This window comes from Nymphalis io, chromosome 14 (assembly GCF_905147045.1).
Source record: "Nymphalis io chromosome 14, ilAglIoxx1.1, whole genome shotgun sequence".
NCBI classification, from domain to species: domain Eukaryota; kingdom Metazoa; phylum Arthropoda; class Insecta; order Lepidoptera; family Nymphalidae; genus Nymphalis; species Nymphalis io.
In genome coordinates this window covers 12,401,399-12,425,919 of record NC_065901.1, presented here as the reverse complement: position 1 = coordinate 12,425,919, position 24,521 = coordinate 12,401,399, and the positions used below count along the sequence as shown (strand labels likewise).

Below are 24,521 nucleotides of genomic sequence, written 5' to 3'. Positions count from 1 at the left end.
TCTATTTATTCACTTAGTGTCATTTAACGACAGCAATTTCCTATGTCATCTGTGTTCAAAATTGTCCAAAATGGCTGAGACAGAAACCGATAATAACAGTATTGTTCGGCCCGAAAAAAATAATAAGGGCACTGTGACAAATAATGGCCCTCGTCGCGTTACCATTTACAAAACTGATACTGGTTTTGGTTTTAATGTTCGCGGTCAGGTTTCCGAGGGTGGGCAGTTAAGATCGATCAATGGGGAATTATATGCTCCTTTGCAGCACGTCAGTGCTGTTCTGGAACAGGGTGCTGCTGAGCAAGCTGGTATCAGAAAAGGGGACAGAATCCTCGAAGTGTAAGTTACATGATTTCGTATCTATTTACATACATTTTATAACTCTATAGTTTCCATATTGGTATTTGCTGGCCATCTATAGGTTTTCCCATAATTGTTCGCTTTTTTTAGTCGAGTAACTGGAGCATTTGCTTTTTCTTGTTTCAATAAAGGCAGTTTTAACTTTTTTTTTGTTGCTATCATAATCATTTAAATGAATCTATGAGTCACAAAACCTGTTTTACGAAATATATTCAGTAACTTAGTTGTGTAAACTACAATTGTTTGACTTCGTGTAACAAAAATATTATTTATACGACGAATTTGGAGCAAGTTCTGTTTGAAATGAGGTTCGTTATTGTATATTGAAGCTAAGCATTATGGATAAATAATGGTAATAATAATAATGTGGTGGAATAAGCTCCAAACCTTCTCCTCAAAAAGAGGTGCGGAGGCCTTTAGCCCAGCAGTGGGACATTCACAGGCTGTTACGGATACGGATACGGATTATGGATAAATACTTCAGTGATGTTATAAATTTAAAAAATACTCAAACTATTCTTGTTTCTTTTAACTATAAATTTTACATGAGATTTATAATTGATCTAAAAAAGATCTAAAAAACTTTAAATAATAAAATTCTTACTTACAACACTTCTACTACTTTTAATTTGCATATTTGCATTGTATACATTTATACAATATTTTATTTAAATCTCAGTTTCCAAAATTAAAAAAAATATATAGGCTGAAACTTTATAAGTAAACAAGTAACAATAATTAATAATATATTAACATAACTTATTGGTTTCTTATTTTGCTCATTAAAATGATTAATATTAATGTTAAATCATTTTAATTTTTAGTCTGGCAACAGGCATTTAATTTCCAAGTACTGGGCATAACCTTCCTTTGACTTCACCATTCATTATCAACCATAATAATCTAATAATTATACCCAGAATACAATGTTTACTTTGTATGTGTTGAATGTTCAAGTTTATAATATGGTCTGTCATTTTCTTTTTTAACACTAGAAAAACGCATTACTTGTTTTCCCCATGGAAACAGTGGGGGTTATGTGGGGCTTGCCGGTGTTCAAGGCGCTGAGTGCACCCCAAAAAGCAGTACCCTTTTCATTTTAACATGGAGTTCCACGGGATTGCTTGCACATGCTACAATAATAAGTTTTTTTGTCAAATTAAATTTTATGACTTGAAAATTTGTTATATTATTTTTATCAAGCAAAATTAGTTTATATACAAGTGAAAAAATGGTTCATAATTTTCCTAAAATATGTCATTAGTTTATTATTAAATGACAGGAACACCTACAGAGTTCATAAGTGCACACACAAACGCAAACAATACATACAAATTCTCGCATTAATATTAACCAAGAATCTTTTTCTTTTTTTTTTACTGTAAATATTAATACTTATACTATGTCTTTACTTTTATTTTTTCTGAAGCTTCGTATTATAAAATTATAATCCTATGTGGCCTTACTTCAGTAATGAGTAATAACTGTATAACCATTTTTGTAACGCTGTTGATTACAAGTAAAAATAAATAAATAATTTTACAAGATTAAATTTAATGTAAAGCTATCACCAGTCCGAATGAACATTCCATCAAGCAGAACCCACAGTATATATCAGATAATTGAAAATAAATGATACCCGCACATAATATGATTGTTCTCATTCTTATGAGAGTAAAAGTTTGTTGTGAAATTAATTTCATCTGTGTGCGTGTGTTGATATGTGTTAATGTTTGAAACTCCTTTATACACCCTCATGTTATATAATCAATCATTAACATTATATTATGAAACATTCATATATAGTATTTTAAAAATACATGAGATGGTAATGCTAAGGCTTCACCGTAATAGCTGCTCCAAGTATTTTCACTTGTGTTAAATATTCCTGCATTTTATAGCAATGTTTTTTTATTATTTTTATTGTACTGTTAGATCTTGGGAGTGGCATGTTCAAATGTTTTTATAAGTAGTATAAAAGTTTCAAAACAGGCCAGTAGACCACCGATACTTTCCAAACATTTGTATATAGTATTTACTGGTTTTTATAATACCAGTAGACATTGATTTCAACCATACGATAGTATTTTGGGTTGTAAACAATTATTAGTGAAAGAGTAGGCATTACATTATAATATTACACTGTCTTACACTTCTTAGAGTTGCAATGTAAAAAAAAAACACTGGGAAAATACCACACCATTAAAAAATCCTACTCATTATATGCATATTCCAAGATTGTTTGACTATGATAATATATTTCAAATTATTGTTTTTAGAACTGAACAATTGAAAATCATAATAACTTTATTTTTTCTGTGGTTTAGTTGTTTGGTGATTAATTTTTTTTTTGTTATTTTTAAATATACTATATAATAATAATGGTAAATTCCTTCTTCATGATTTGACTTGTTTTCTTACACCATAGCATAATTTAGTAACAAATAAAAAAAAATAAACAAATCTTTAGAACAAGTATGGAAATGTTAGTAAAATGATGAACAATGATTGATAAATTGCAATAATCTAAAAAGTCCATAATCAAAATTAAATTAATAGTTTGAAAAATGCAAGTTTTGTATAAAAATATATTGTAATTTATAACACAATATATTATAGCTATAATGGAGTCGTGTAGCAACAAAGTTCCAGATTTATAAATAACCAATATTTACAATAACCGAGTAACAGCCAGTAAATGTCCCACAGCTGGGCTAAGGCCACTGTAATTGAGAAGGTTTGGAGCTAATGTGGACTTACCTCCATGCTGCTCCATTAATCGGAACTTATCTTACAAGTGGCAAATTTCTTTATTTTATTATATTTAACATACTATAACATTAATTTTGTTGTAGGGATTTGTTCAATCGGTCCGAGTACCACCCACTCACCACATATTATACCGCCAAACAAAAAGCAATATTTATTATTGTGAACAGGTTTGAAGGGCGAATGAGCCAGTGTATAAACAAATCTTAGTTGTCAATATTGGTGGCGTATTGGCAATGTAAAGAATAGTTAATATTCGTTAGTGTCAATGTACATATAATAAAAAATTATTTTGGTTCCCCCGTCACCTATTTACCACAGAACTGCGAGGCATCGAAAAGATCTTCACCCGTACGTAGTTGACGTATTTAAGACACGTACGAAACGATTTGCTTCCTCGTTTCTGATACGCATCACTAAGATCTGGAATACCCTCCCGACCTCCGTTTTCCTCACCATCTACAATATGGGTACCTTCAAGTCAAGACCTATTCAGCATCTTCTAGGCAAGCGCGCGCCACCTTAGACTGTATCATCACTTTCCATCAGGTGTGATAACAGTCAAGCGTTAGCCTAAATATATTTTAAAAAAAAACGTTGTGGTAATCAATTAAAATCAGATCGCCATTTCGTCAGGCTGCCTGACTATTCTAAATTTAAAAATAATATACAAATATCAAGGAACTGATTAATTTTAACATATTAATTCTAATATTTGTCTTCAATGCTAGAAGTGTTATTATATTGTGTTTCGCTTGATATTGCACGCATTCCAGTAACCTAGTTGCTCGTTATCTTACAAGAAATTTTCTATTCTCGTTACCGACTGCAAATTGGACACTCGAAAGATAAAGTAATTAAAATGCCATATCAATATAGATCGATTTCTTATTACGTTTTTATTTTGTTCATTGTATTATTTAAGAAGTAGAGAATTTTTCTTTGAGACTTTAATTTTTTTTTTAATTGAAATATGTGTAACAATACGTGCTCAGGAAACCTGTTGAGCAAACATAAAAATGCGATGCACCGTGCGGCATCGTCTACTGCGGCAAGACGCCGCATCTTTCCCGGTAGCGGCCCCGTGCCGTTACACGGTAACCGATGCATCACCGTAGACATGTGTCCACGGCCATACTTTAAATTATTAGATATTAAGAAGACTGTCTATCTGTGTGGGAGCTCTGTTACATTGTCAATTCAATGTTTAATAATCGTATACTTATCGGAGTGTTTCCTGGCCGAATGAAACATAATGAGATGACCTCATTACAATTTTAAAATCGGGCAATGTTGAACATATCGAATGTTATGTAATAATTGCAAACGATTTGGATTGACAACAAGTCATCCGACAAGTTTTAAGTAAAGCTAAGTAACCAATGCTTGTATTTAATCTAAGACCATGACAAACATCCTCGAGCCTTTACAATTGCGTCGAGAGATTGCAGCGCTGAGCGCTTTCTATCGACTGTATCACGGCGAGTGCTCTGAGGAATTATTCTCTCTAATTCCTGCTTCCCCCTTCCTTCATAAGTCTACGCGTGCTGGCTCTCGATGTCACCGCCTAACTGTGACATCAATTGCATCGCGCACAAAGAAATTTGGCAACTCATTTCTTGGTCGCACTTCCAAAAAATGGAATTATTTACCAGTTCACGTGTTCCCCTCCTCTTACAACCCGGGTTCCTTCAAACGAGGCGTGAAGAGGCATCTTGCGGGTCGGCAAGGCGAAGGCGGCTAGTGCAGAACATTCTTCCCGACTGTACTGGCCGTCGTCGCGTTTGGACTCTACTACCACTTACCATGGTGGAGTAGTAATTTGCCCTCCCGGCTAATATATATAAAAAAAAATGACTCACTGCTGGGTCATGGTGTTCTCTAAAGTTTGGAGGTGCTACCACGATGCAATTTGGTGGACTTATGTATATGGGAAAGAGTTTTTTTGGCAAATGTAGGTGTCCTCACGACGATTTCCTGTAATGATTAATATGATCGTCTCAAAACCGTTTAAATATGCACAAAATTGTATACAATTGTTATTAAAATAATAAACATTAATAGACCCTCTGATATTCTCTCTTCGTTTAAATTCGGTCCTGAGGTCCTATTTCTTACTCAACATCAGTCATCAACTGGTATGGGGTTAGTGTTATATTTAATCAAGACTTTGACTTAGAATGCTCATAAGAGGTAATAAACATTCAGTATCAGAAAAATTTACGATATACGGAAAGTCGAAAATGTCTAAATTATGCTTGAACTTTTTCAGAAGTATCATACGTTTAATCTCTTAAGAGAAGTAGATAATAAACCGTCGAAAATATGAGTGTGTAAATTGTTACGATATGAATGTATTGATTAATTAGTAATGAAAAAAATAGGTTCAATACATAATACGTAATGATAATATATCAATGTGGGCCAACGTCGCAGTTATTGAACATAATCACTGTGTAAATAAACACGTCTGTTGCTAATTAACCAATTATTTTCATTATTAATTGGTATGAGACCATTTGCAAGTGTTCATATCGAAGTATATATCACTTGGAGTATTTGTTTAAACTAACAAAGACTATTGATATCGATTTAGTTAAACAATTATTTCTCTCTTTCTGTCATCGTTGATTTGATATTCGTAAGAAGGAGACAGCGTTGTTTAATTGATCACCCCCTATTATTTTTTTTGTTAAGTCGTATGTATTTTACGCATATATTAAAGTGTTTAGATGATACTGGGTTAGTGACTTTTGTGATCTCTTTCGGTACTGATGGCATATTTAGCAATTAATTACTTTAGTGTAAAAAAATCTATTAAAAAATTTAATTCGAATGAATTTCTCTAGTAAAAAAGTGTTTAGTTGATGGGAATATTTTGTGTCAATGGTTTCTTGTGAACAAAGAACTTGAAGCGACATGTCAGTGTGTAGGGGAGGAGTGGGGGAGTTCCGTTACTGCTATTACTACTGCGATAATACCGGATTCGAAATATATGATTTGGAATCGCAATCAAACAAAAAAGACATTGTTAGGTATTTAAATTTATTATTTTTGATGTAGTTTATATTAGGCTTATTTGAAATTACTTGAGCTTCTTTTTTATGGGAAAATAATAACTAAATAAATCTTGTGCAATAATGTGAAATGAAACTCCTTTTTAAGTTGCTGTATGTAAATGTCCCACTGTTGGGCTAAGTCCTCTTAATCTTTTTCGAGAAGGTGGTTCTAGAGCTTATAACATCATCTAATGAGGGTAGAACATATTTGAAAGATTTACGTCCTACATATTCAGGATTCCTCGCGGTGTTTTCATTTCCGAATACGAGATGAATGTAAACACAAAATATGCACGTGGAACTTCAGCAGTGTTTCCAATACTTCGACATCAGGTCTCGACTCATTTTTGAGTTTGCCCAAACTCGACTGCTAAGACTCGACTAATTAAGCATCATGTACAGTCCGATCAACTTTTATCCTAAATCATTATAATATTTTCAAAATATTAGTAAGTTATTTATTTTAATATATAAATTTTGTTTCCAGCAATGGGGTGAACGTTGAAGGTGCGACCCACAAGCAAGTGGTCGATCTCATCAAATCAGGAGGCGACTGTCTCACCCTAACTGTCATTTCTGTCACACCCAAGGTATGTCAATTTACTCCTCCTCGCTTGTAATAAATAAGCAAAATCCAATAAATATATAAATGTATTAATTCATGGGTAGAAAGTTTTTTAATAGCTAGTTCGGCGGGTGGACAAATAAGCCATCTGATAATAAATGGTCTCTACCGCCTATTAACGTTGGCACTTTCAGAAACATTAAATAATTAATGAAACCTTGGGAACTAAGATGTCCTTTGTGCCTGTAGTTTTACTGGCTCTCTAACCCTTCAAACCAACAATACTAAGAATTTCCGATGAGTGGATGCTACCCGGTGGGTGGTGGTGAACACTTACCATTAGGTGGTCTATTTGCTCATCCGCCTTACTATTCTATATATAAAAAAGAAATGATCACTGAACTAATATTTGTTAAATTTGTATATTAATAGCGTCTATTGTAACAACTATATTGAATACAACGTAATCGAATCACCAGACGGATTTATCGCATGAGCTAGTTTAAGCCTAAGGCGGAGTATTTCACTACGGCAACGTTTTCCATCTAATTGTATTAATTGTGACGACGCCGATACACAACACAGTTTTCTTGTCTTTCAGAGATATGTATTTAGATCTCTAAATGATGATAAAAATAATTGTCTATGATCCTAACTCATATTATAAATGCGAAAGTTAGTTTGTTTGTTACGCTTTCACGTCTTAATTACTCAACCGAACATCGCGAAGTTTTGAATATATGTTGTCAGGGGCGGGGGATCAGATTAGGACATGAGGTATCTAACATCTGCACCTCCCAAGGATAAAGCCGCGGATAAAAACTAGTACACTATAATCGTAGAAGTACACGCGTCAAATATCAGAGAGCATATATACTCATAAAATATATGTTCATAAAATGTCACCGCTAATAACTGTTTAATTCAGAGAGCAAAATAACAATTTTATAACTAGAAACTGACATATTTCTTACATACATACGTTTAACTAATTTATTAATTGCCTGTCCCGGCAATATTCTCGTACAATTCAATTCATTCGTACATTTGCGTAATTAGTGGATGTAATACAATTATTTAGGAGGCAGAACGGTTAGAGCCAGGGGAAGACGGAAATGCCCCGGTTGGAGTTATAGGAGGAGCGGCCAATTCCCGAGCGACCGTTTACCAACGCTACGACTACACAGACAAGCGGTCACTACCCGTCTCCATACCCGATTACCGGATTGTAATGGAACGTAACACTGGACGATCCTATGTGGCTTTCAATGTTCACATGGCTGGACGACATTTGTGCAGTCGACGTTATAGGGAGTTCGCTGCTCTACATCAGCTTCTGAGAAAAGATTTTATTGGTAAGTGATTATATAATATTACAAAATTAAAGGTGAACTGTCAGATTATAATTAATTACAACAAATAGAATATTAGTATTCTGCCAAGCACTTTTAGAAGATTTGTTGTCAAAATTGAAATCCTATTTCAGGTTTTAATTTTCCAAAGTTACCTGGAAAGTGGCCGTTCACTTTGAGTGAACAACAATTGGACGCGAGGAGAAGAGGTCTCGAACAGTATTTAGAAAAGGTACATATGCTGTATATTTTTGTCATAAATAAAAATAATACATATATGGTAAAATTTATTTGATGCAGCCAATACTGGTGGTAGAGCTTTTTGCAAGCTCGTCTGGGTAGGTACCACCCACTCATCAGATATTCTACCGCCAAACAGCAGTACTTGGTATTGTTGTATTCCGGTTTGAAGGGTGAGTGAGCCAGTGTACATGCACAAGTGACATAACATCTTAGTTCCCAAGGTTGGTGGCGCGTTGGTGATGTAAGCGATGGTTAACATTTCTTACAATGCCAATGGCTCCATAGTCATTGGCATCGTAAGAAATGTTAACCAACGCCCATGCGTTGGTGACCACTTACCATCAGGTGGCCCATATGCTCGTCCGCCTTCCTATTCTATATAAAAAAAAATAGTTCCTGCAACTGAGACTTGCTCTTGTCAATTCAATTGGTTATTGATTGTCGTGACATTGGTTTTTCTGTATGTTTATTATTTTAGAGACCAATAAGATAAACAAAGTTTCATTAAAGAATATTTACTAATGGAACCAGTTGGGTTTGATGAATCGAATTTCATATTCCATAGGTTTGCGCGGTACGTGTGATAGCCGAATCGGATGCTGTTCAAGAATTCCTCACCGATTCAGATGATTCCTCGAATCCATCGCCGGTGGACTTAAAAGTTCTACTTCCTGATAAAGAAGTGGTGACGGTTTCAGTATTAAAGTCTACCAATGCTGATGATGTTTATCGCGCCGTCTGTGAAAAGATCGGTCTATCGAAGGCGGTGCAAAAGTATTTCTATCTATTTGAAATTGTCGAGTATAACTTCGGTTAGTGGAAATTTCTAAATCTTATTTTTTTTTTTTTTTTTTATTTTATTTATTTGGGAAACATACAGCATAATATAATACATAAAATTTAGTAACAAAATAAATTTCACTTAAGCCAACAAAGTTTCCACTTATACAAACAAACATGGAGTGAACCTAACGATAACAAGTTATTTAACAATTTATTAAGATATATGAATAAAGTATTAAAAATAATTTAAAACAGAAAAAAAAAAAAAAAAAAAACGATAAGTATATTACTGACAAATACAGTTTTTTAGAGCTTCTTTGAACTTAAATAAATTTTCGTTAAATATATCTATACTAGTGTAGCGTTTATTATGATTGTCACATGCTCTTACTAAAAAGCGATTTTTAGCATAGTTCGTTCTACACATTGGGACATAAAAGGTATGTTTTGAACGGGCAATGGAATGTGAGCACTTGATATAAATGTTGTTGACTAAGTACATTGAATCGACAAAATTATTTACAATTTTGTAAAGAAAAACCTGATCTTTGCATTCCCTGCGTTTCTCAAGCGACAAAATATTAAGCTTATTAATAGCATTGGACCCAAATTTACGCGTTAATCTTCTAATAAATTTATTCTGAACATTTTCGATAGCCATAACATACTTAGAGTATTGTGGATTCCAAACCGTTGAAGCGAATTCCAAATTAGATCTTACATACGAGTTATACAACACATTATATGTATTGATATGCTTAAAGTCTCTTCCCTGGCGAAATATGAAACCCATCATACTGTAAGCTTTTGCGATAATTTTATTCACATGCCTGTCAAATAATAAATTAGAATCTAGAAGCACTCCTAGGTCCCTAACCTCGGTTACCCTCTTAATTAAATGATTGGAAATTGTGTAATCAAATAAAATTGGATTTTTTTTTCTAGAAAATGTTATTACATTGCATTTTTCAAAGTTAAGATGTAGGCCATTAGATGAACAATATTGCACTAAAATATCCAAATCATATTGCAAGTTTGAGCAGTCATCACTTCTTTTTATGATTTTAAATAGTTTTGTATCATCGGCATATAGAAGTATATCAGGATTTTGAAAATTTTTTAGTATATCATTAATGAAAATGTTAAACAATAGGGGACCGAGGTGAGAGCCCTGAGGAACCCCAGATGTTATGGGGACAAAACTAGAAATGTGTCCCTTGACAGCGACTGCTTGAGTTCTGTCACGGAGATACGACGTTATCCATCTTAGCAAATCGCCGTGTATACCAGTATATGCAAGTTTTTTAATTAATAGCGTATGTGGAATTTTATCAAATGCTTTTGAGTAATCGGTATACACAGTGTCAACCTGATGTCCTCTCTCCATGGCTGAAAGAACAACATCGAGAAACTCAACAAGATTAGACTCAACTGATCTTTTATTTACGAATCCATGTTGTTGGGTAATGAGCAGAGGTTTTATTAAAGGAAACAAAGTATCGTAAATAATCTTCTCAAATAATTTAGGTATGATAGATAACATTGATATTCCACGATAATTTTTGACAATATGCTTATCTCCATTTTTAAAAATGGGAACAACAAGCGATTTTTTCCAAACAGGTGGTAGTATGCCTGAATATATGGATTTGTTAAAGAGTAAATGTAAAGGGATTGATAAAGATTTACTGCATCGTTTTAAAAACATAGGATGTAATCCATCTGGGCCACTGCCTTTAGACGAGTCAAGTTTTGAGAGATATCTTTCAATGGTACGGCATGATACATTAATAGTACTAATTAAGGACTGACTACTATGCTTGTTTAAATAATCAACCTCGGGTTGATTCACTTCTACTTCAAAAACTGATTTAAAGTAGTTACTAAATAGATTAGAGATCGATGGGCCGTCGGAGCCAACCGTATTGTCATGAAACATGGTGTCAGGTATATTATTACTACCTTTCTTTGATTTTATAAATGACCAGAATTTCCGAGAACTGTGATGAATATTATCTTCAGCCCTAGCAATAAAGACATTATAACACTCTCTTTCCATCAATTTAGTTCTGTGTCGAAGGTCAGCAAATTTGTCATAGTCACTATTATGACCATAAATTTTCCATCGTTTATGCACTTGTAATTTCTTTTTAATCAATTTAATTAAAAACTTGCTAAACCATACAGGATATTTATTGATATCGTATACTGTTTTAGCTGGTACAAAGCGATCCACAATATTATTAACTATTAAATAAAACTTATCTACTGCGTTAATTATATCACATGTTTCGAATTGTTCCACCCAATCAATATTATTTAGCTCATTGTTAATTGCATTGTAGTCAGCAACATGAAAGCGACGAACAATTCGAGGAGCATAACGTAAATTTGAATCATTCAACATAATATCCGTCAACACAGAGAGAGACGGATGATGAACGTCTTCAGGCAAAGATAATGGTGTTGTTCTATCGACCGAACAACTACAGTTAGACAGAACGAGATCCAATAGTCTATTATTACCATTAAAAATCCCATTATACTGACACCAGCCAGAGAAGCACATAAAAGCAAATAGTTGCATAATTAAATTATTTTCGGATGGGTTTTGGATAGCTAGCGTATTTTCAGAGTTATGTGACCACACAATATCTCCCATGTTGAAATCTCCTACAACAATATATTTATCAAAAGGGTTATTCAAATTTAAATCTGATAAGAACTCAAAAAATGTGGCTTCAGAATCGCTCTGGTGTGGTGTATATAATAGTAATCTTATATAGTAGTAACCTTCTACTCAAAAAAAAAAAAAGAGGAGAGGAGGCCTTTAGCCCAGTAGTGGTACTTTCACAGCCTGTTACGGATTACTGATATAATAGTAAATATATGTGTCAAGTAAACTTTTTCCATTCCAATAAAAACGAATAAAAAATAGTAAACGAATGTCGTCAAGTGATTGTTTATCATCGCTCATAAACATTGACACTCATTGACATTGTTATTTTAAATTGAACGCTATCGAGCAATTGGGACTGCCCATAGATGTTCAAAATTAAGACAAATAGAATAAGTAAAATGTGGAAAATTACACAGTTGGATGGGTTTCTTATTAATTGGTAGTATATGTATTACAAAACTGTCCAAAGTTGATGCCGGTTATAAATATTGACCAGTTCTTGCTACTGGCATTCAGAGTATTAATATTGTAAAGGTCACCTTCCCCTATTATTTGTTTAGTGTACGGACGCTCTGTTAAAATTAAGGTTAATAAAGATCTTGTACATTTCAGAGCGTAAACTGCAACCAAACGAATGTCCGCATTCCCTATACATCCAGAACTACTCAACAGCTTCTAGCAGCTGTCTGTCGATACGCAAGTGGCTGTTCAATCCTGAGAGGGAGATATCAGTCGTGAAGGAAGACGAAAAAGCCGCGGCTTTTATATTCTGGCAGGTAATATAATCTATATTTAGGTCACGACGGCCAATTTATATATAAGTATATTATATGTTATAGTGCGCAAGGGTGTGTGCGTAAACACAAGTGCAGTGTATATTTCGAAAGAACGGGAGTTCGGTACGACAAGAGTGGAATCAAGCTGAGAACCAAATACTCGACGTGGGGGCACGGATTGTACAAATTTCGAACTTCCAAACGCCGGGTCGCTACCGAGAACCTACTAAGTTTTAAATCCGTTTAACGCTTTCCGAACTGATTATTGATTTACATTGAATACAATCCTGTAATATGTCAATTGAAAAGTGTTCATAACTTCTACATCCGGCTCGAAGGATCAAATCAATCATCCGGGGTTAATATAAATAATCGAGCTTTCCTCCTAATATTGAAATCGAATCCACCCCGGCAGGCCGTGGAGGACGTGAACCGCGGCGTGTGCGTGGCGGGCGCGCGCCTGTACCAGCTGAAGGCGCTGCAGGACGTGCGGCGCGCGGCCGACTACCTGGCGCTGGCGCGCACGCTGCCCGGCTACGGACACGTGGCCTTCCCGCCCGCGCGCACCGACTGCGGCGCCGCGCCCGCGCTGGCGCTCACGCTGGGCTGGGCCGGCCTGTCGCTCGCCTCCTGGAGCGACGCGGGCGGCGCGGGGCCCGACGTGCGCGTGTGCTGGCGCGACGTGCGCGAGTGGCGCGCCGACGACGCCGCCGCCGCCGCGCGCCTGCTGTACCGCCCGCGCGACCGCCCGCCGCGCGCGCTCGCGCTGCACACGCCCTACGTGAGTCCCGCACACACACTGACATATACCGCCCGCGCGACCGCCCGCCGCGCGCGCTCGCGCTGCACACGCCCTACGTGAGTCCCGTACACACACTGACATATACCGCCCGCGCGACCGCCCGCCGCGCGCGCTCGCGCTGCACACGCCCTACGTGAGTCCCGCACACACACACTGACATATACCGCCCGCGCGACCGCCCGCCGCGCGCGCTCGCGCTGCACACGCCCTACGTGAGTCCCGCACACACACACTGACATATACCGCCCGCGCGACCGCCCGCCGCGCGCGCTCGCGCTGCACACGCCCTACGTGAGTCCCGCACACACACACTGACATATACCGCCCGCGCGACCGCCCGCCGCGCGCGCTCGCGCTGCACACGCCCTACGTGAGTCCCGCACACACACACTGACATATACCGCCCGCGCGACCGCCCGCCGCGCGCGCTCGCGCTGCACACGCCCTACGTGAGTCCCGCACACACACACTGACATATACCGCCCGCGCGACCGCCCGCCGCGCGCGCTCGCGCTGCACACGCCCTACGTGAGTCCCGCACACACACACTGACATATACCGCCCGCGCGACCGCCCGCCGCGCGCGCTCGCGCTGCACACGCCCTACGTGAGTCCCGCACACACACACTGACATATACCGCCCGCGCGACCGCCCGCCGCGCGCGCTCGCGCTGCACACGCCCTACGTGAGTCCCGCACACACACACTGACATATACCGCCCGCGCGACCGCCCGCCGCGCGCGCTCGCGCTGCACACGCCCTACGTGAGTCCCGCACACACACACTGACATATACCGCCCGCGCGACCGCCCGCCGCGCGCGCTCGCGCTGCACACGCCCTACGTGAGTCCCGCACACACACACTGACATATACCGCCCGCGCGACCGCCCGCCGCGCGCGCTCGCGCTGCACACGCCCTACGTGAGTCCCGCACACACACACTGACATATACCGCCCGCGCGACCGCCCGCCGCGCGCGCTCGCGCTGCACACGCCCTACGTGAGTCCCGCACACACACTGACATATACCGCCCGCGCGACCGCCCGCCGCGCGCGCTCGCGCTGCACACGCCCTACGTGAGTCCCGCACACACACACTGACATATACCGCCCGCGCGACCGCCCGCCGCGCGCGCTCGCGCTGCACACGCCCTACGTGAGTCCCGCACACACACACTGACATATACCGCCCGCGCGACCGCCCGCCGCGCGCGCTCGCGCTGCACACGCCCTACGTGAGTCCCGCACACACACACTGACATATACCGCCCGCGCGACCGCCCGCCGCGCGCGCTCGCGCTGCACACGCCCTACGTGAGTCCCGCACACACACTGACATATACCGCCCGCGCGACCGCCCGCCGCGCGCGCTCGCGCTGCACACGCCCTACGTGAGTCCCGCACACACACACTGACATATACCGCCCGCGCGACCGCCCGCCGCGCGCGCTCGCGCTGCACACGCCCTACGTGAGTCCCGCACACACACACTGACATATACCGCCCGCGCGACCGCCCGCCGCGCGCGCTCGCGCTGCACACGCCCTACGTGAGTCCCGCACACACACACTGACATATACCGCCCGCGCGACCGCCCGCCGCGCGCGCTCGCGCTGCACACGCCCTACGTGAGTCCCGCACACACACACTGACATATACCGCCCGCGCGACCGCCCGCCGCGCGCGCTCGCGCTGCACACGCCCTACGTGAGTCCCGCACACACACTGACATATACCGCCCGCGCGACCGCCCGCCGCGCGCGCTCGCGCTGCACACGCCCTACGTGAGTCCCGCACACACACACTGACATATACCGCCCGCGCGACCGCCCGCCGCGCGCGCTCGCGCTGCACACGCCCTACGTGAGTCCCGCACACACACACTGACATATACCGCCCGCGCGACCGCCCGCCGCGCGCGCTCGCGCTGCACACGCCCTACGTGAGTCCCGCACACACACTGACATATACCGCCCGCGCGACCGCCCGCCGCGCGCGCTCGCGCTGCACACGCCCTACGTGAGTCCCGCACACACACACTGACATATACCGCCCGCGCGACCGCCCGCCGCGCGCGCTCGCGCTGCACACGCCCTACGTGAGTCCCGCACACACACACTGACATATACCGCCCGCGCGACCGCCCGCCGCGCGCGCTCGCGCTGCACACGCCCTACGTGAGTCCCGCACACACACACTGACATATACCGCCCGCGCGACCGCCCGCCGCGCGCGCTCGCGCTGCACACGCCCTACGTGAGTCCCGCACACACACACTGACATATACCGCCCGCGCGACCGCCCGCCGCGCGCGCTCGCGCTGCACACGCCCTACGTGAGTCCCGCACACACACTGACATATACCGCCCGCGCGACCGCCCGCCGCGCGCGCTCGCGCTGCACACGCCCTACGTGAGTCCCGCACACACACACTGACATATACCGCCCGCGCGACCGCCCGCCGCGCGCGCTCGCGCTGCACACGCCCTACGTGAGTCCCGCACACACACACTGACATATACCGCCCGCGCGACCGCCCGCCGCGCGCGCTCGCGCTGCACACGCCCTACGTGAGTCCCGCACACACACACTGACATATACCGCCCGCGCGACCGCCCGCCGCGCGCGCTCGCGCTGCACACGCCCTACGTGAGTCCCGCACACACACACTGACATATACCGCCCGCGCGACCGCCCGCCGCGCGCGCTCGCGCTGCACACGCCCTACGTGAGTCCCGCACACACACACTGACATATACCGCCCGCGCGACCGCCCGCCGCGCGCGCTCGCGCTGCACACGCCCTACGTGAGTCCCGCACACACACACTGACATATACCGCCCGCGCGACCGCCCGCCGCGCGCGCTCGCGCTGCACACGCCCTACGTGAGTCCCGCACACACACACTGACATATACCGCCCGCGCGACCGCCCGCCGCGCGCGCTCGCGCTGCACACGCCCTACGTGAGTCCCGCACACACACACTGACATATACCGCCCGCGCGACCGCCCGCCGCGCGCGCTCGCGCTGCACACGCCCTACGTGAGTCCCGCACACACACACTGACATATACCGCCCGCGCGACCGCCCGCCGCGCGCGCTCGCGCTGCACACGCCCTACGTGAGTCCCGCACACACACACTGACATATACCGCCCGCGCGACCGCCCGCCGCGCGCGCTCGCGCTGCACACGCCCTACGTGAGTCCCGCACACACACACTGACATATACCGCCCGCGCGACCGCCCGCCGCGCGCGCTCGCGCTGCACACGCCCTACGTGAGTCCCGCACACACACACTGACATATACCGCCCGCGCGACCGCCCGCCGCGCGCGCTCGCGCTGCACACGCCCTACGTGAGTCCCGCACACACACACTGACATATACCGCCCGCGCGACCGCCCGCCGCGCGCGCTCGCGCTGCACACGCCCTACGTGAGTCCCGCACACACACACTGACATATACCGCCCGCGCGACCGCCCGCCGCGCGCGCTCGCGCTGCACACGCCCTACGTGAGTCCCGCACACACACACTGACATATACCGCCCGCGCGACCGCCCGCCGCGCGCGCTCGCGCTGCACACGCCCTACGTGAGTCCCGCACACACACACTGACATATACCGCCCGCGCGACCGCCCGCCGCGCGCGCTCGCGCTGCACACGCCCTACGTGAGTCCCGCACACACACTGACATATACCGCCCGCGCGACCGCCCGCCGCGCGCGCTCGCGCTGCACACGCCCTGCGTGAGTCCCGCACACACACACTGACATATACCGCCCGCGCGACCGCCCGCCGCGCGCGCTCGCGCTGCACACGCCCTACGTGAGTCCCGCACACACACACTGACATATACCGCCCGCGCGACCGCCCGCCGCGCGCGCTCGCGCTGCACACGCCCTACGTGAGTCCCGCACACACACACTGACATATACCGCCCGCGCGACCGCCCGCCGCGCGCGCTCGCGCTGCACACGCCCTGCGTGAGTCCCGCACACACACTGACATATACCGCCCGCGCGACCGCCCGCCGCGCGCGCTCGCGCTGCACACGCCCTACGTGAGTCCCGCACACACACACTGACATATACCGCCCGCGCGACCGCCCGCCGCGCGCGCTCGCGCTGCACACGCCCTGCGTGAGTCCCGCACACACACTGACATATACCGCCCGCGCGACCGCCCGCCGCGCGCGCTCGCGCTGCACACGCCCTACGTGAGTCCCGCACACACACACTGACATATACCGCCCGCGCGACCGCCCGCCGCGCGCGCTCGCGCTGCACACGCCCTACGTGAGTCCCGCACACACACACTGACATATACCGCCCGCGCGACCGCCCGCCGCGCGCGCTCGCGCTGCACACGCCCTACGTGAGTCCCGCACACACACTGACATATACCGCCCGCGCGACCGCCCGCCGCGCGCGCTCGCGCTGCACACGCCCTACGTGAGTCCCGCACACACACACTGACATATACCGCCCGCGCGACCGCCCGCCGCGCGCGCTCGCGCTGCACACGCCCTACGTGAGTCCCGCACACACACACTGACATATACCGCCCGCGCGACCGCCCGCCGCGCGCGCTCGCGCTGCACACGCCCTACGTGAGTCCCGCACACACACACTGACATATACCGCCCGCGCGACCGCCCGCCGCGCGCGCTCGCGCTGCACACGCCCTACGTGAGTCCCGCACACACACTGACATATACCGCCCGCGCGACCGCCCGCCGCGCGCGCTCGCGCTGCACACGCCCTACGTGAGTCCCGCACACACACACTGACATATACCGCCCGCGCGACCGCCCGCCGCACGCGCTCGCGCTGCACACGCCCTACGTGAGTCCCGCACACACACACTGACATATACCGCCCGCGCGACCGCCCGCCGCGCGCGCTCGCGCTGCACACGCCCTACGTGAGTCCCGCACACACACACTGACATATACCGCCCGCGCGACCGCCCGCCGCCCGCGCTCGCGCTGCACCCGCCCTACGTGCGCCCCGCACACACACACTGACATATACCGCCCGCGCGACCGCCCGCCGCGCGCGCTCGCGCTGCACACGCCCTACGTGAGTCCCGCACACACACTGACATATACCGCCCGCGCGACCGCCCGCCGCGCGCGCTCGCGCTGCACACGCCCTACGTGAGTCCCGCACACACACTGACATATACCGCCCGCGCGACCGCCCGCCGCGCGCGCTCGCGCTGCACACGCCCTACGTGAGTCCCGCACACACACTGACATATACCGCCCGCGCGACCGCCCGCCGCGCGCGCTCGCGCTGCACACGCCCTACGTGAGTCCCGCACACACACACTGACATATACCGCCCGCGCGACCGCCCGCCGCGCGCGCTCGCGCTGCACACGCCCTACGTGAGTCCCGCACACACACACTGACATATGCCGCCCGCGCGACCGCCCGCCGCGCGCGCTCGCGCTGCACACGCCCTACGTGAGTCCCGCACACACACACTGACATATACCGCCCGCGCGACCGCCCGCCGCGCGCGCTCGCGCTGCACACGCCCTACGTGAGTCCCGCACACACACACTGACATATACCGCCCGCGCGACCGCCCGCCGCGCGCGCTCGCGCTGCACACGCCCTACGTGAGTCCCGCACACACACACTGACATATACCGCCCGCGCGACCGCCCGCCGCGCGCGCTCGCGCTGCACACGCCCTGCGTGAGTCCCGCACACACACTGACATATACCGCCCGCGCGACCGCCCGCCGCGCGCGCTCGCGCTGCACACGCCCTACGTGAGTCCCGCACACACACTGACATATACCGCCCGCGCGACCGCCCGCCGCGCGCGCTCGCGCTGCACACGCCCTACGTGAGTCCCGCACACACACTGACATATACCGCCCGCGCGACCGCCCGCCGCGCGCGCTCGCGCTGCACACGCCCTACGTGAGTCCCGCACACACACTGACATATACCGCCCGCGCGACCGCCCGCCGCGCGCGCTCGCGCTGCACACGCCCTACGTGAGTCCCGCACACACACACTGACATATACCGCCCGCGCGACCGCCCGCCGCGCGCGCTCGCGCTGCACACGCCCTACGTGAGTCCCGCACACACACACTGACATATACCGCCCGCGCGACCGCCCGCCGCGCGCGCTCGCGCTGCACACGCCCTACGTGAGTCCCGCACACACACTGACACATACCGCCCGCGCGACCGCCCGCCGCGCGCGCTCGCGCTGCACACGCCCTACGTGAGTCCCGCACACACACTGACATATACCGCCCGCGCGACCGCCCGCCGCGCGCGCTCGCGCTGCACACGCCCTACGTGAGTCCCGCACACACACTGACATATACCGCCCGCGCGACCGCCCGCCGCGCGCGCTCGCGCTGCACACGCCCTACGTGAGTCCCGCACACACACTGACATATACCACCGCCACGCACTGACACATGTCGACACGCACTGACACATGTCGACACACACTGACACATGTCGACACACACTGACACATACCGCCACGCACTGACACACGTCGACACATACCGACAAACGCCGATATGCATAGAAACAGCCCTAGGATGCATTCGAATTAATCGCCTTCTTTTCTATCTCTCTAAACCTTTCGAACTCTTCAAGTCTTTTACGAGAGGCCAAGACAAAAAATTATCTAACACTTGGAGTGATCATAATATGCGTTTCATTCCAGTATCAATTTCTATGCAACTGCATGGACCGAATAGCGGAGGAAGCGAGCTGGGTCGACACCGGCGAATAAAACGTCGCACCGGCCAGAATCTACTAGAATGTAAGATATCAACGGTATTACGCCAATGAGCACCGCCATTTTGACGAGATTGATTTTACTCATACAAAAGAATGTTGCTGGTTGAAAAAAAAAGCCTTTTCAAAATGGCGACGTTAATCCTATCTAGTTTACGTATCATATTAATGTGATTTGTTTTTAAGTGATTATTTAAAATTGGGAATAATTTAGACGATGTGTTATCTTTAAGGGTTGCCATGAACGGAGATACTGTGATAGGTTCGTTTTATCGGATGTCATTTGAAATGTTCAGGTTTATAAATCGTGGCTGGATTGAAAATTAATTTTAAACGAATTTTTTTTAATATACCTTAAATTTATAATATAAGTCAATGAAATGTACCGGCTCTCATGCTACGTTTATTACGTACTTACAAATTTTTATACATAATCAAATATTATTAGTGGAATTTATAATCTTTTTAATATAAGTTTAATGTAATAATTATGTACAGCGAGCGTCCTTTGAAGCGAATTCGGTTCTTATTTATAATGCTTTTAGGTCGATATTTTATTGGGAAGAAGAATAATTTTATACGAACTATTTTGAAAACTTCCGTACTTGGACAGTTCTTGCGTTCAATAAACGATTTTTATATCGAAAAAACTTATTTATATATACATAATGTCTTAAGTGCACTCATTACACTAATAGCAAGAAATTTAACGCGTATTTTAATGATATTCGATGCGCGAATTTAGCTTAAAAAATATTTAATGGGGGGTTATCAAAAACTTTAATAAAATTATCTGAAATTATTTCGACACGAGATTAAATCACCAGATACAATGTTACTTAATCTTTTTATTTTTATGGTAACACAGACACTTGAAGCTTATCTGATGGTTATAATTTTAATGGAAATTACATTTCTCCAAAGCAGAGGTCTTCAAAGCGTTGACCGTGGGATTAAATAAACAGCGTAGATGATTGTGCGTACCCGGTATTGGCAAATACCTTGCACGTTATTCAAAAGTATAGTGTACTGTTATAATGAGGTAGCTAAGGTTCAGAGTCACACCGATCTAAAAGCTGGTTCCCATAAATGAAAAATTGGCAACTTTTGAGTTGTCAATAAAAGTTGCTACAGTATGTCACTGTCACGTTAAAAAGCGAAAACCTCTCGTAAAAGAAACACTCCTTAAATAACCCCACTGCTGGGCTACTTCCCCCTCTCGCTCCCCACAACAAGAATGTCTCGTACTCACTTTCTTCCAGATACAATCCCATATTTTTTATAAATCTCTCCAATAGTATAGGTCGTTACTATGAACTTCATTTCCAAGCCTAAAATAATTACGGAATTAATTCCATTTGGAATGATTCTAACTTGTATTTGAAATCAATCGATACTGGATACTAGCTTTTATTAATTATACTTAAAATATATAATTAAAATCGAATGTTTTAACTAAAATGTGTACATGTATACAGTTAGTTTTATGTTTTGTTTTTTTTTTTTTTATATTTTTCGTTCAATAAAATAATGTACATGTTTTGGTTTAAAACGATTTGATATATTTAAAATATATATATATAACTGAATATTAATTGTAATTAAGGGAATATATTTAAATTAACCGCCTTTATTAATTTTTTTTTTAATAACCACACTATTTAGACTAAGGTATCAACTTAAAAAGCTTTCTTTTTTTTAAATCAATGTCTTACCAAATTATATTAAATATATCAGATTGAATTCTCACCAGCACTAAATGTGGAAAGTTTTATCTTAATCAGTTAGGTGAAACTGGTTTAAACTAGTTTAAAAATCATTTGTAATACTTGATCCACACATAACTCACAAGGAAAGTAAAAAAAAGCCTAAAAAAATACAAGTTAACAATTTAAGGATATTAACTCGATAAAATTTGAAAGAATATTAAATGGAAAGTAACAAAACACACGCACACACATATATTTGTGTGTGTGTGTGTGTGTGTGTTTACTATATATATGTATATATAGTACCCGTCAATAAATATTGCATATCGACCATTGAAAAGAGACAATCGTCTAATTTCGGCTTCGTAGAGTGCTATCTCTGTCGCACGAAACACTAACCGCCCGGTATCTATTAGGAGTTGTTAAAACAATTATGAGTGTCTGTGTAATTGAATAAAATAAATCAATTCTTCCTATAAGTGATTTCTTCAGATTATGAAAAAATAAAATAAAAATATCGTTTTTATATCATGTTGATGTATTTTTTTTAAGTTACAGATAAAGTATACATGACAAACACTATGTGTGCTCTCAGTAACAGTAACAGTAACAGCCTGTTAATGTCCCACTGCTGGGCTAAGACCTCCTCTCCCTTTTGAGGAGAAGGTTTGGAGCTTATCCACCACGCTGCTCCAATGCGGTTTGGTAGAATACACATGTGGCAGAATTTCAATGAAATCAGACACATGCAGGTTTCCTCGCGATGTTTTCCTTCATCGTCAAGCACGAGATGAATTATAAACACAAATTAAGCACATGAAAATTCAGCGGTGCTTGCCCGGGTATGGACCCACTATCATCGGTTATTCACGCGTTCTAACCACTAGGCCATATCGTCTTGATGTGCTCTCAATGAGGTCAGTATCATTTTCACTATCAGCTGTATTTGAATAGGGGATTCGTGATCTATTCTGGTTATCGACAAAGCACCCTTTTTTAACGCTGCAAAAACACGTTACGCGTTTCCCCCACGGGAACAGTGGGGGGTGGTATGTGGAGCTCGCCGGTGTCCAAGGCGCCGGGTGCGCCCCGAACATCGGAATACCCACTAAAAGCCAGCGGTACCCTTTCCGTCTTGACGAGGAGCGCCACGGGATCGCTTGCGCATGCTACCGTGGCGCTCTGACGGCCGGCCGGGCTTATCGACAAGGCACCCTTCGTTGTTGATAACTAGAACAGAACAACACACTATAGATACATCGTACAACTTTAAATTGAACGCGACCGCACTCTACCGCAGTTGGACAACGACTGAGAAATGTCACATAGGTAGTGTGCGACACAGTTTTTTTTTTTTATGGAATAGGAAGGCGGACGAGCATATGGGCCACCTGATGGTAAGTGGTCACCAACGCCCATAGACATTGGCATTGTAAGAAATGTTAACCATCGCTTACATCACCAATGCGCCACCAACCTTGGGAACTAAGATGTTATGTCCCTTGTGCCTGTAATTAAACTGGCTCACTCACCCTTCAAACCGGAACTCAACAATACCAAGTACTGCTGTTTTGCGGTAGAATATCTGATGAGTGGGTGGTACCTACCCAGACGAGCTTGCACAAAGCTCTACCACCGGATAGCGCTCTACGAAGCTGAAATCAGCCGATTGTCTTTTCAAAGGTCGATTTGCAATATTTATTGTCGGATACTACACATACGTATATTCAATATATAAATTAAAGCCATAAATAAAAGATATTCCTTCGTTAATTATCTAAATTAAAATTTTGTTTTCTTTACCTTCAATATATAATATTAAGAACAAATATATGTATTGATATTTTTTTTTTTTTGAACCAACAATTTTAAAGATTTTAACATAATCAAATAATATTGTTTGATATATTATTTTTTGTCTTAATTGGAAAAATTATATGTTTGTTAATATCAATTCGTAAACCGAAAACGCATATGCATATTAGTTAATTAAAATTACAATTTACATTTTAACTAAATAATTATTAAACTTATGCTGCACACACTGTTGCTATCTGTTTAAAGTAACTTGTTGGTATTTTCTTTATACAACAAACTTCGCTTAAAAATGTGTTGGTCGCAGGTTTGGCCAACACCAAAGTAGATAAGATGCGAGTTCCAATTTCAAACTGTTCTTCTCCACTTGCGTTTATTTAAACCAAGTTGAAACTTAACCATGACTTAATTAATCGTCAATTATTATAGACACATCGATTTAAGCTTAATTTTTTTTTTAAGTTCATTCTCGTTAAGGACAATTAAATATTTAAATTTGTAACTTATTATTTTAAATCATTTTTCATTTAATTTATTTAATTCAAATTAATTTTTATTTTAAAAGTATTTATAAAATTTAATTTCTCAATCTGTAGACTTATTTTTGGGCACAACTCAATGTTTTATTTCTCATATTTACCATAGATATCTATGTATATGATATGTAAATTTGAAAATTATAGTTTTCATAGGAGATTGTTTAAAAATATATATATATGGCATAAGTACTTAGCCATAAATATATTATGCCATAATATTATCTAAAAATAAAGTTGTGCAATTCCTTTTTAATTTTTTCTTTTTTTTTGTCCCTAT

The 24,521-nt window shown here is 44.7% G+C and overlaps 1 protein-coding gene across 2 annotated transcripts; it reads left to right on the top strand.

The window, feature by feature from the left end:
• Positions 1–42: 42 nt before the first annotated feature.
• Positions 43–21,620, top strand: LOC126773236 (sorting nexin-27). 2 transcript variants are annotated; one of them, XM_050493998.1, is made up of 8 exons: positions 43–339; positions 6,676–6,778; positions 7,835–8,108; positions 8,240–8,337; positions 8,914–9,160; positions 12,424–12,587; positions 13,003–13,368; positions 20,108–21,620. In XM_050493998.1, exons 1-8 carry the CDS (start codon positions 71–73, stop codon positions 20,174–20,176), a joined length of 1,590 nt encoding a protein of 529 aa, XP_050349955.1. In that variant the 5' UTR covers positions 43–70; the 3' UTR covers positions 20,177–21,620. The 2 variants fall into 2 exon arrangements, with proteins under 2 accessions (XP_050349955.1, XP_050349956.1); XM_050493999.1 differs by lacking the exon at positions 43–339 and adding an exon at positions 5,709–6,164.
• The last annotated feature ends 2,901 nt before the right edge of the window (positions 21,621–24,521 follow it).

What these genes read in the sequence shown, in the direction of transcription:
- LOC126773236 (XM_050493998.1), top strand. Translation starts at nt 71, where the DNA reads ATGGCTGAGACAGAAACCGATAATAACAGTATTGTTCGGCCCGAAAAA. An exon ending in GGGGACAGAATCCTCGAAGT is followed by an intron (nt 340 to 6,675) that starts GTAAGTTACATG and finishes TTTTGTTTCCAG; the next exon opens with CAATGGGGTGAACGTTGAAG. An exon ending in TCGCGCTGCACACGCCCTAC is followed by an intron (nt 13,369 to 20,107) that starts GTGAGTCCCGCA and finishes GTTTCATTCCAG; the next exon opens with TATCAATTTCTATGCAACTG.